This window comes from Juglans regia, chromosome 8 (assembly GCF_001411555.2).
Source record: "Juglans regia cultivar Chandler chromosome 8, Walnut 2.0, whole genome shotgun sequence".
Taxonomy (NCBI): domain Eukaryota; kingdom Viridiplantae; phylum Streptophyta; class Magnoliopsida; order Fagales; family Juglandaceae; genus Juglans; species Juglans regia.
Genome location: NC_049908.1, coordinates 17958824 through 17972456, shown reverse-complemented (window position 1 = coordinate 17972456; position 13633 = coordinate 17958824). Strand labels below are relative to the sequence as shown.

General features: G+C 38.3%; 1 protein-coding gene across 2 annotated transcripts in view; it reads right to left on the bottom strand.

The window, feature by feature from the left end:
• Positions 1-12655, bottom strand: part of LOC109000542 (dehydrogenase/reductase SDR family member 7) — a 30065-nt gene extending 17410 nt beyond the window's left edge. Inside the window, exons 1-3 of one of the 2 annotated variants that reach the window (XR_001997736.2) lie at positions 12424-12655; positions 12222-12277; positions 12073-12106 (exon numbers count right to left, since the gene is read on the bottom strand). Coding sequence is in view for 1 of the 2 variants with exons in the window: in XM_018977461.2 (XP_018833006.1) it covers positions 12073-12106; positions 12222-12277; positions 12424-12502 (169 nt within the window). In the remaining variant the exon portion in view is untranslated. The remainder of the gene's footprint in view (positions 1-12072; positions 12107-12221; positions 12278-12423) is intronic. The other variant, XM_018977461.2, reaches the window with a different exon arrangement.
• Positions 12656-13633: the final 978 nt, after the last annotated feature.

Sequence of the window (13633 nt, the reverse complement as noted above, 5' to 3'; positions counted from 1 at the left end):
CTTTCAAGAACAAAGTGTAGAACACTATTGCACTTGAACAAACAAATGAACAAACAAACAATCAAATCTTGATTCACGAATTGCACAAGAAATGAATAAACCTCATATATTGATAAATCAATTTGGAATTCACGAATTGCACCCAAATTGCCCAAGTGCATAAGCACCGAAAAGTGATCTCTCAAACAAGTATTCTCTCACTAAGAGTTTTGCCAAAAGATCCTAAAGCAATTGCATAAGGTTCTATTTATAAGAAAAACAATTTGGAAACCCCCAATAGGTCCCTTCAATAAAATAAATAAATAAAATAAAATAAATAAAGAAACAATATGATAGTGGTCAAGGACCAAGTCTAGCCGTGGCATGCATGGCCCATGATGGGCTAAGGTGGTGCATGGGGGTCTCGGGTTGGTCCATGGTCAGGTGGTGCGGCGTGGCTGGCTGAAGGTCAGCCATGGTGGTGGGCGGCATGGCCTAGGCTGGTGGCCTAGGCGTTGGCTGCAAGGCATGGGCTGGAGCCACGCGCTGGATGGCATGCCTGGTGGGCATGCCACTGGCCTGCTCTGCAAGGCACGGGCTAGAGCCGTGCGCTGGATGGCATGCCTGGGGGCATGCCACTAACCTCGCTGGCGTGCAGCAAGATGGTGGGTCTGGACAGGTGCTGCCGTGCGGCATGCTGGTGGACTGTGTGTGCACGCGCGCGATGGCTGGCCTGGCTGGGCTGGCCATGCCGCACAAGGGTGTGCGCATGGCCCTGCGGCACTTGGGCGCGTGCAGGGCCTTGCGGCCCATTAGGGCGCGCACAGGCCTGCGCACTGGGATGTGCGTGGGCGCGCGGCGTGCTGCTGCGTCCCATGCCAGGCGCATGGCTGCGCTCGCGGGCTGGCTTGCGCGTGCGTGCTGTGCCGCGCGCATGGCTGTGCGCTTGGGCAGTCGCCCACTAACCTCGCTAGCCCGCATGCTGGGCGCCCCGTGGGTGGTCTCCCACGAGCCAAGGCATGGTTGAGGGCTAGCCAAGGTGTCTTCCCCCATCATGACTAGGGCATGTGTGGCTTCCCTAGAGGCAACTCGACGTGGGGGCCCTAACAGACCCCCCAATCATGTCGCCGGTTACTCCCAGCCACCCAGAGCCGCCGTCGCACACTGCTCTCCCTCGGTGAGCATCGCACAGCCCTCTCCTGTAAGCCTGTTTTTCTCTTTTTATTTCTTTTGCTTCAGTTTCCCAAAACACCCTTCCATCTAGTCTTGATGTAAGATGTACTTCTATATGTGTTTTGTTTTCAGCCTTTCCCAAAAAGCCCTCCACTAATTCTGTAATTTCTTACATGCCCTCTTGACCCTTGATGGTGTAACCTCTTGAGCCTCTACTTCTTTGGGCCTTAAGCCAATCGGCTAGTGTTTTCTTTAAGGGGTATTGGGCCTAGTTTCAGATAAACTTGTTGGGCTTATTTCAAAAACTATGATAATTTAAGTGGGTAAACTTTGGGTTGACAGAAATTGTTTTATGATTTTAAAGTGGGCTAGTGGTGCTTTACAAAAACCTGTTTTAGTTATTTTATTGGGCTGGGTTATATTTTCAGAAATACATTACCTTTACATGGGCTTTATCTACTTGAATAATTATGAGCCTTTAGACACAATTTTTATAGAAGGTATTTAAAGGATTTCAAAGCACATATTGGAGCCTATTATTAGTTAAATTCCTTATACATATTTAATTACGTAGAGTATTACGACACGTTTAGCTAGGAAGTTAATAACGTCTAGAATCTCGTTTGGGTAACGCGCTACAAGTTGGAAATCAGGAAGCAGCGCTAAGAGGTAAATAGCATGATCATATAAATATATGCGTACTGTGGATATTATTATTATGTATGAAAATGTGATGTACTTATGATTGTTAACTACGCTACACTAAGAGGCAAGTCAAGGTTAGTTTACTTTTCGATCTTTGATGAAATATGAGATTATGCTTGAGTGAATGAATTTGTTGTTCGATTGATTTAATGTTACTAAATTCATATGAAAGCTATGAAATGTTCAAGTGGTAGTTCAAAGTCAAGTATGCCATGTAATAGTCAGATTACGTAAGCCATGTTCATGAAATGCTTAAGTTATATATGCCATGCTAAATCATATTATGCTATGCCATGTACAAGAATATGCCATGCCATGTCATGTTACGCTATGCCATGTACAAGATTATGCCATGTTAGAAATGTTCATGAAGCCTAATCAAATCTCATGCATTAAGAAAGATAAAAAATGTAACAGTGCCACGGACTCAAGCGTGGTCAACCACAAGTTTAGTGAACCACGGACTCAAGCGTGTTTCACTCCATGTTATGCAAGTTAAGTGAAACACGGTGTAACACCCCGAGTCCAAAAGTGTGATTTATTATTATTATTATTATTATTATTATTATTATTATTATTATTATTATTATTATTATTATTGTTTTTGTTATTGTTATTGTTATTGTTATTGTTTTATTAGATATGTCTTGAGGTAGTAAATAGTATGATCATATAAATGTATGCGTATTGTGAATATTATTGTCATATATGAAAATATGATGTGCTTATGATGGTTATCTACGCTACGCTAAGAGACAAGCCAATGTTAGATTCCTTTCATGATCTTGAGGGAATATGAGATTATGCTTGAATGAATAAATTTGTTTGATTAATTGAATGTTACTAAAAATCGTATGAAAGCAATGAGATATTCATGTAGTAATTCAAGTAAGTATGCCATGTAATAGAATAGCCATATTATGCGAGCCATGTTCATGTAGTACTTAGATTATGTATGCCATGAAATGTCATAAAATATTCAGATCATATTATGTTATGCCATGTATAAGAAAGTACCATGTTATGTTATGCCATGTATAAGGAAGTGTCATGTTATGCTATGTCATGCTATACCATGTTCAAGAATATGACATACCATGCTATGATATGTACAAGAATATGACATATTATGCCATGTTATGCTATGCCATGTACAAGAATATGCTATGTTAGAAATATTCATGAAAACCTAATAAATTTTCATGCATTAAGGAAGTTAAGAAATATTACGGTGCCACGGACTCAAGCGTGGTTAACCATAAGTTAAGTGAAACACGGACCCAAGCGTGTTTCACTCCATGTTATGCAAGTTAAGTGAAACACGGACCCAAGCGTGTTTCACTCCATGTTATGCAAGTTAAGTGAAACACGGACTCAAGCGTGTTTCACATCATGTTATGCAAGTTAAGTGAAACACGGACCCAAGCGTGTTTCACTCCATGTTATGCAAGTTAGGTGAAACACGGACCCAAGCGTGTTTCACTCCATGTTATGCAAGTTAGGTGAAACACGGACCCAAGCGTGTTTCACTCCATGTTATGCAAGTTAGGTGAAACACGGACCCAAGCGTGTTTCACTCCATGATAAGACAAGATAAATAAGATATTATGCATTCACGATTACATGTTTGCCACGATTATGTATGCTTCCGCTTTTGGTCAATGATTAAAACATCTGCTATGTGAGTCTATAATGATATACGTATGTAAAATCCTTCAGAAAGTCATGTTACGTGTTTGATTGTAATCTATGAAGTTGTAGGTATGTTTTGAAGAGTCTCATAGAAATGAAATGTATGTTACAAAAATTATATTTTACGGTATGATGTGCTACTTACTGAGTATTCGACTCATTTTGTTTGTTTGTCTTCTTGTTTTCTTCTATGTCTAATTCTCGCAGATGATGTCTATGATGATGCAGAGTTGGATGGCCAGGAATAGATCTAGTACAAAGACTTAGGAATGAATAAGTGATATTCACACAAGAATTAGATTCCTTTTTATGTCATTCATAGGATTAGTTTGTGTTCTTTTATTTTACGTTTATTTGTTAAAACAATCATGTTCAATCTAGTTTTAACGTTTTGATGAATTTCAATAAATGAGGTATTTCTGGATATGAATCTCTTTATCGGGCACTAAGTTATAAATGCTAATAACATCTCTATCCTACGGGAACGGGGTGTTACAATTGGTATCAGAGCCCAGGTCGAGAGATTCTGTAGACTTTTAAAAACAAAATGATTCTAGGATGGAAAATACCTAGGATGACTCCTGGCTAGCTTCAAGTTCAAGAGAAGTTATTTACTATTAAGTTGATGTTTGTTGTCTTGTTTTGCTTGATTGAATGATTGAATTATTACTTGCTTATTGAATAGATGGTGTTGTTAGAACGACACCGGCTGATAGGCATTTTGGAACATGCTCGTTTAGCTATAATTCCTATAAGCTATTTATTTTATTTTTTTTAAGCACTTGAAACTTGGTTGATTTTTAATTGCTTTTGCAAGTTTTCTTTTGGATTTCTTCCAGTATATTTTATAAAGATCGGGTATTGAGTACACTTTACATCTCGAGGACGAGATTTCTTCTAAGGGGGGTAGATTGTAACACCCCGAGTCCAAAAGTGTGATTTATTATTATTATTATTATTATTATTATTATTATTATTATTATTATTATTGTTTTTGTTATTGTTATTGTTATTGTTTTATTAGATATGTCTTGAGGTAGTAAATAGTATGATCATATAAATATATGCGTATTGTGAATATTATTGTCATATATGAAAATATGATGTGCTTATGATGGTTATCTACGCTACGCTAAGAGACAAGCCAATGTTAGATTCCTTTCATGATCTTGAGGGAATATGAGATTATGCTTGAATGAATAAATTTGTTTGATTAATTGAATGTTACTAAAAATCGTATGAAAGCAATGAGATATTCATGTAGTAATTCAAGTAAGTATGCCATGTAATAGAATAGCCATATTATGCGAGCCATGTTCATGTAGTACTTAGATTATGTATGCCATGAAATGTCATAAAATATTCAGATCATATTATGTTATGCCATGTATAAGAAAGTACCATGTTATGTTATGCCATGTATAAGGAAGTGTCATGTTATGCTATGTCATGCTATACCATGTTCAAGAATATGACATACCATGCTATGATATGTACAAGAATATGACATATTATGCCATGTTATGCTATGCCATGTACAAGAATATGCTATGTTAGAAATATTCATGAAAACCTAATAAATTTTCATGCATTAAGGAAGTTAAGAAATATTACGGTGCCACGGACTCAAGCGTGGTTAACCATAAGTTAAGTGAAACACGGACCCAAGCGTGTTTCACTCCATGTTATGCAAGTTAAGTGAAACACGGACCCAAGCGTGTTTCACTCCATGTTATGCAAGTTAAGTGAAACACGGACTCAAGCGTGTTTCACTCCATGTTATGCAAGTTAGGTATGACCCAAGCGTGTATGCAAGTTAGGTGAAACACGGACCCAAGCGTGTTTCACTCCATGTTATGCAAGTTAGGTGAAACACGGACCCAAGCGTGTTTCACTCCATGTTATGCAAGTTAGGTGAAACACGAACCCAAGCGTGTTTCACTCCATGATAAGACAAGATAAATAAGAGATTATGCATTCACGATTACATGTTTGCCACGATTATGTATGCTTCCGCTTTTGGTCAATGATTAAAACATCTGCTATGTGAGTCTATAATGATATACGTATGTAAAATCCTTCAGAAAGTCATGTTACGTGTTTGATTGTAATCTATGAAGTTGTAGGAATGTTTTGAAGAGTCTCATAGAAATGAAATGTATGTTACAAAAATTATATTTTACGGTATGATGTGCTACTTACTGAGTATTCGACTCATTTTGTTTGTTTGTCTTCTTGTTTTCTTCTATGTCTAATTCTCGCAGATGATGTCTATGATGATGCAGAGTTGGATAGCCAGGAATAGATCTAGTACAAAGACTTAGGAATGAATAAGTGATATTCACACAAGAATTAGATTCCTTTTTATGTCATTCATAGGATTAGTTTGTGTTCTTTTATTTTACGTTTATTTGTTAAAACAATCATGTTCAATCTAGTTTTAACGTTTTGATGAATTTCAATAAATGAGGTATTTCTGGATATGAATCTCTTTATCGGGCACTAAGTTATAAATGCTAATAACATCTCTATCCTACGGGAACGGGGTGTTACACACGGACTCAAGCGTGTTTCACTCCATGTTATGCCAGATAAGTGAAAACACGGACACAAGCGTGTTTCACTTCATGTTAAGACAAGATAACTAAGATATTATGCATTCACAATTACATGTTTTGATTATAAATGCTTCCGCTTATGTTGATAACAAAAATGTATGCTATGTGAATCTGTGATGATATATGTATGTAAAATCTTTCAGAAAGTCATGTTACGTGTTTGATTGAAATCCATGAAACTATATGTATGTTATGAAGAGTATCATAGAAATGAAATATATGTTAGGCAAAAACTATATTTTACGGTATGATGTACTACTTACTGAGTATTCAACTCATTATTTTTGTGTGTCTTCTTGTTTTCTTCCATGTCTAATTTTTGCAGATGATGTCTATCATGATGAAGAGCTGGATAGCCAGGAATAGATCTACTACAAAGACTTAGGAATGAATAAGTGATATTATCACAAGAATTAGATTTCTTTTATGACATTCATAGGATTAGTTTATGTTCTTTTATATTTCATTCAGTTTCCAAAACAAACATGTTCAATTCAGTTTTAACATTTTGATGAATTTCAATAAATGAGGTATTTCAGGATATGAATCTCTTTACCGGGCATTATGTTCTAAAGGTTAGTAATATCTCTATCCTACGGGAAGGGGGTGTTACATCACCACACCATAAGTCATGCCAAAACTTTACCTTAACTCCGTTGCCAACTTTGAAGCAAGTATGTGCTGCATAGGTGTCCCACCCTCTTCTGATATGTTTCCAAAGCCCAACTCCATGAGGTCCACGCACCACATTAGAACACCACCCTCCCCATGATTCCCCGTGCTTCAAAGCAATGACGGTTCGCCACAAGGCCTCCCGTTCTTGGTGATATCTCCATAACCATTTGCCAAGCAAGGCTTGATTGAAAGATCTCAAATTCCGTATACCCAAGCCTCCTTCTTTGATGGGGGAACAAATTGTGGCCCATTTCACCAAGTGAAATTTAAACTCATCCTTGATCCATCCCAAAAGGAAATCACGTTGAATTTTCTCCATGCGATGAGCCACCATAGCAGGGAGCGGAAATAATAAGAGGAAATATGTTGGTAAGTTAGACAAAGTACTTTTTATGAGAGTCACCCAGCCCCCTTTGGATAAGTACATCCTCTTCCAAACAGTTAGTTTCCTCTCCATTTTTTCTATTACATCATCCCAAATAGATTTCGATTTGAACGCCGCACCTAGCGGAAGGCAAAGATCTTTCATGGGCAACTGAGTTATCTTACCCTCCAAGATGGATGTCAGACTCTCCACATTGGATACATGTCCCACTGGCACTACCTCTGATTTAGCCAAATTCACCTTCAAGTCTGACACTGCTTCAAAGCATAATAAAAGAGCTCTCACAGCCCAGATTTGCTCATGTCTGGCCTCACAAAAGATTAGGATATCGTCACCAAACAGTAGGTGGGTAATGTTAAGTGAACCTGAACTTGCCTCCCCTACTGAGAATCCTGATATGAACCCTCCTGCTACCACTCCTGAAATCATCTTGCTGAAAACTTCCATCACAAAAATAAAGAGAAGAGGAGAAAGAGGGTCTCCTTGTCGCAAACCTCGGGAGCTCTTAAAAAAACCTTTGGATGTACCATTCATCAATACAGAGAAACAGGCCGTGGAAATACAATGAAGGATCCAGGAACACCATTTAGAGCCAAAGCCGCATCTCTCCAGCATATAAATTAAGAAACTCCAATTGACGTGATCGTAAGCTTTCTCCATGTCTAGCTTACAAAGGAGTCCCGGCTCTCCCGATTTAATACAACTCTCCAAACATTCGTTAGCTATAAGTACAGAGTCAAGGATTTGCCTACCTTGAACAAATGCATTTTGAGATTTCGAAATCAAGCCTTCCATCACCTTTCTCCATCTGTTCGCCAATACTTTGGATAAAATTTTGTATAGCCCACCCACCAAACTAATGGGACGAAAATCTTTCACTTCTACTGCACCGGCCTTTTTAGGAATGAGTGCTAAGAAAGTAGCATCAAGGCTTTTCTCGAACCGCCCACTTCCATGAAATTCATGGAAAACCTCCATGATATCATCTTTAAGCACACCCCAACACGTCTGAAAAAAAGCCATGGAGAAGCCATCGGGACCTGGGGCTTTATCACTCGCCATACCCTTGATCATCGTCCTGACCTCTACCTCATCAAACAGCCTTTCGAGTGGCTCCGCAACTTGTGGGTCAAGAATATCAAACACCAACCCGTCAAGTCTCGGCCTCCACTCAAATTGTTCCGAAAACAAATTCTCATAGTAATTGACAATGTGGTCTGAGATCTCGATATTGTTGGATGAGACCGCCCCATCTATCAACAGAGTATCTATAGCATTGTTCCGCCTATGTGAGTTGGCCACTTGTTTAAAGAACTTGGTGCATCTATCCCCTTCCTTCAACCATAAAGCTCGTGATTTCTGACACCACGATATTTCTTCCAAAAGAGATAGCCGTTCAATGTCCGCAATCACTTGGGATTTGCGGGCCCGCTCAGTTTCAGTAAAAACCATCTCCTCTTCCATACCCTCCAAATCCTTAAGCTCCTCCATTAGAACAGATTTCTGACTTTCCACATTACCAAACTCTTGTATATTCCATTCCTTCAAGTCCTTTTTCAAAGACTTTAATTTACAAGCCATCTTATAGCTAGCATTACCATGAAAATGATAAGAACACCACCATTGTCTAATTCTGTCCAGAAAACCCTCTGACTTCAACTACATGTTCTCAAATTTGAAATACCTTGGGCCTCTTCTAATGCCCCCACAATTCAAAAGAATGGGGAAGTGATCTGAACACAATCTGGATAGTCTCTTCTGAATGAGATCCAGATAGTGTGCCTCCCATTCTGGAGAGATTAAAAATCTATCTATCCTTGACCAAGATGGAAGATCTCGGTTGCTAGACCAAGTGAAGGAACCACTTGCAAGAGGAATATCTTGTAAATTCTGTTCGGAAATTAAGTTTGAAAACTCTACCATGGGTGGGTTGAAACCCAAGCCACCTAGTCTCTCGCTCGGGAAACGGGTGACGTTAAAATCACCTCCAATACACCAAGGTAAGTCCCATATACTGTTAATACCTGCCAACTCATCCCATAGTAGCCTACGAGACCGATCAAGATTAGGCCCATAGACGCCTGCAAAAGCCCACTGATAGCCATCCATGGCGTTCTTAAACGAGCATGCCACCACATAATCTCCCATGAAATCTTCCATATTTTCCACCACTCTTTTATCCCACATAAGTAATATGCCCCCGGATGCTCCGTTGGAAGGTAAATAATGCCATCCCACTTGCAAACCGCCCCACAAACTCCTAATGATACGAAGAGAAATAACTGCTAGTTTAGTTTCTTGTAGGCACTCGTATTATCAGCATGTAGAGGTGTAGGATCGGTCTCAGAAAATGCCGACACACTAAACCGAGAAACCCACGCAGGCACGAAACCGAGAAGAAGAAGAAAAAAAAATCAACCTGGCTCTTGATGCCATGTCAAAATAAGGTGAAAAACTGTATGAATGGCCGAATCAATTGGCCTTGAGGATTCTTTATTTTATATAATCTGTACAAAGCAATTCTATACATGGAAATAAATCAGTATGCGCCTAATTCTAGCCCTATACATGGAAGTTACAATCTGTCAAATATTAACTAGAGAAATAAGGAAAGCGTTGAATAAGGAAAGAATAATGAACAATAATGGGCAGTGTCGCTGTCCATTGACATGCACTACTTAGATATACCACATACTAACTTAAGTTAGTTTACATTTTCAGGTTAGATGCAACTTGCTCAACACAACCACCTTTCTTCAAGCTCAAGTGCAGATAACATAAGTAGAAACCATCCCCATTGCCCATGCTTTTTATTAATGCATCTCATATCTTAAATAAATTACCACCCATTTAAAACCCTAATGAAACAATTATCTTAACAGGGATAGAAGCCCCACCAGCTATAAATGTGGATATCGGTATTAGGCCTATGCAAAAAAGGTGTTGACCCGAGCCGTCTGTACGAACCGACCCGACCCGACCAATAAAAGTGGGTCGAACTAACTCGTAGGTCAAACCCGCTAACTGTCGGTTTCGATCCGACGATCACAAACCTTATGCCATCCATCCCCAAATCTCAAACCATAGCTGTCATCACTCCCCATTTCTCTATGTTATCACCTAAGTCGTTGTCACCGGCGAAGTTCGTGCCCTGCCTGCACTGCGGCTACGCGATAGGTTCTACAGTAAGCCAAGCTCGCAAGGTCGGAGGCGTAATTTTGTTGCAACGTTGGGCCCTATTTTCTTCAATGCACTGTAGACTTGGACAAATTCGACGGAGAGCGAAAGGGAAAAACTCATTCAACAGCACAAACTCCAACCTTTCAGATATTAAATCCAAACATAAAAATGGAAAACACTACGACTCTCTAATCAGAAACCGATTAGACACAAAACAATGTCGATTTATTGGTAAGAGAACTACTTGGATCTCTGCCTCTTCTTTCAGCGCTTCCTCTTCAACTTCCTCATGCGCTTCTTCTTTCACTGTGAAACCAAAGAGCAAACCCCAGTACGAGATAAGGAAAATTAAAAAACGTCCATTTTTAAGTTTTTAGATCGAGCAAATGGTAGGGTCCGACAAATATCATATGGCAATAAGACTACAATCAAATTCTACCTTGGCCCTCATGGTGATTCTGTGTCTAAGTTCCTTCTCACCCTTGCTTTTGAAACCCTAGTAGTCTGGAGTAGGCAGCGCAGAGAATGATTTGGAGGCTTTGAGAGAATTTATAGCAATTGAAGAAGAAACCCATGCATAGGTTTTGGGTTCGGAGGGGCTTCAAAAGACATTTCTGGAGATTGGTCGATATCAAACGGGTTGACCCGACTCGGGTCGGGTCGGGTTTTCGTGTTGCCTTGGGTGTCAGGTCGGGACGGGCCCAAACCTAGTCTAGTTTGGTCAAGTTGCAGGCCTAATCAGTATTATTTCCTTCATCGATGGTTAATACTTTTCTGCTTTGCAATCAACTCCTCTCCCATAATGAAGTAGTAGACGAGATACAAAAGCTAGAATTGCCACCTTTAATGCCTCCATGTATAGTAGTTTTGCAGTAACGAGGAGACAGAGAAAATTTTCTAAAGATACCATCAAGGTAAATGATTAATGGGACCAACAGTTGAGGCACCCATCTTTTTCACGTTGTCAACTAATCTCTTCCGGGCATAAAGATAGATGGCATGCCCATAGTATCACTTCTCACAGTGTAGTTTCATCAACTCATAGAGTAGTGCGATCCAACATCGAATACGGAAAACACTTCTCAAAATTCAAAGTTGCAGAAACACAGAAAGGCCCAAAGTATTACCCTTCTTTCAACACAAAACTTGAGTTTGAATTTTCAGGAGTGTAAAATAAAGCATAATATGGGCCAAAAGGCAGGGAAACATTAATATCCTCCCATCCTAGCCAGCAAAATCAGGAATTTACTGGCACATAAAGGTTCCAATCAGAAAAGAATACTGTTTCATTGTTAAAATATAAAAAAACGGTAGAAAATGTGGCTATCTGATTATTAAGACAATTTTCATCATGACACCTGATATCCGGATTGTTGTCACCATGATTGTAGTGACAAAACAGTGATCGTTATAACAATGACAAGGGCAGCTGATGAAAATTTCAAAACATCCATGGATGTATATCCATAACCTACCACGAACCCGACCTCACATAAATGCTTTTAAAGGCAGTAAGAAATGCAATGAGTTTGTACATAACTATAATCAGGAAGGTTACAACTTTGACGTATTAAAACCTTTAATGCTCTTTGAAGGAGCATAAATTCAAGAAAGATCAAATATATTGGACATTGATTCACAATATAAAACCCTTATATCACATACCGATTCCGCGGCTAGCTCCAGTAATCCAGACAACCTGGAAGAACAACATTGTAATGGATAGACTAAATGTTTTAATTCAGAAATAGAAACAATAAAACAGCGCGAGCATTAAAATATTTGATTATACACTCAAAATTCATGACGGTTACCTTGTCTTCAATTTCTTCGCGCTTCGCATGTCTTTTTGACATCAAAGTGAAATCCCCTGCCGATAAATAATTAAAAACAAAAACCCACTAATTAAACTACATAGAGAGCACAGGACACCGGTCTTCAACAGCCAATTTAAATTTATAAATGCGCACACGAAAAAAAAAATTTGAGATAGGGAGAAGGATTTTGAGCAGTTACCATCTGAGGTGACGAGTTTAAATAACAGGAAGAGAGAAAGAAAGATAGAAACGAAGAAGAGGGAAAGCAAAATGCCCATGCTTCAGAGGTTCAGTTGAAAACTTGGAAAGAGTACGAATGCTGCAAGGAGAAACCTAAGTACCCGGGACCGGCTCTCCTCCGGTGTGCCTACCACCTTTCTGCGCCGGTTTTTAAGGAAAGGGTGGGTCTACACCCACCGCTAGGGGAACCCGCTGGGCCCGTTATGGTCATTTTATTATTATTTTATTATTTTTTTTTTTTTAATATTTTAAAAAATTTTAAAATAATTTTAAAAAATTTTTTGTTAATTACTAAGCAAAAAAATATAAAAAAAAAAAAACAGTTACAGAGGAACCCCCAGTAGGATCCCTAGCTTTTTCCTTAAAGAAAATGTTATTATGCTCTGTGTTTTGCCACGTGTATTTTTTTTAATGGTTAAAAAATTAATTATTAATAAATTGGTATATTTTTTAAAATATTTAAAAAATATTTGTAAGTGAAAAAGTGCAAATGCACTAGGGGCACACTCATTAGGCGACAGAGTAGCATTGTTCGATTTTTAAATAAGAGAAATATAATTGTACTTGAGAAAAATTTATAAAAAAACATATTTCTCTATATGTCAATTATTAATATGCTAGAAATTATAAAATTTAAAATAACTTTAAAAGAAAATTGATAAAATTAGTCTTATACATTTCTTATAAGTAAAACTGTAAGTACATAAAGTACTACTCTTTAAATAGACGAATGACATATATAACAAATAAAATCCGAAGGTTAAGTTGTTACCATGTCTAAAACTTAGTTGTAACTTTGTTAACGGCGTTAACGTCATACAACGATTCTCTTTAGGTTTCACTTCTTTGCTAAGTCCAGTAATTTGTATGGAAAACGAAAGAACAATAGGGTTTCAATGGAGCATGTATCTCACATTTAATGATTTCCCCCTTTTTGAAACTTTCTCATTCAAACACCAAACAAACTGGACTTTCAAAAATCTATTTAGAAGTCTTAATTTTAACACACCTAGCTCACGGCTGACGTGGAAACTTTCCCCATCAACTATGTTAAAAAGAATTACTTTATATGAAAAGCTTTACACCACACACCATCTACATAGCATAATTTAACTTTGAAAATAAATTTTAAAATTTAAATATTACAAATCAAATCATGCCATTTGGAT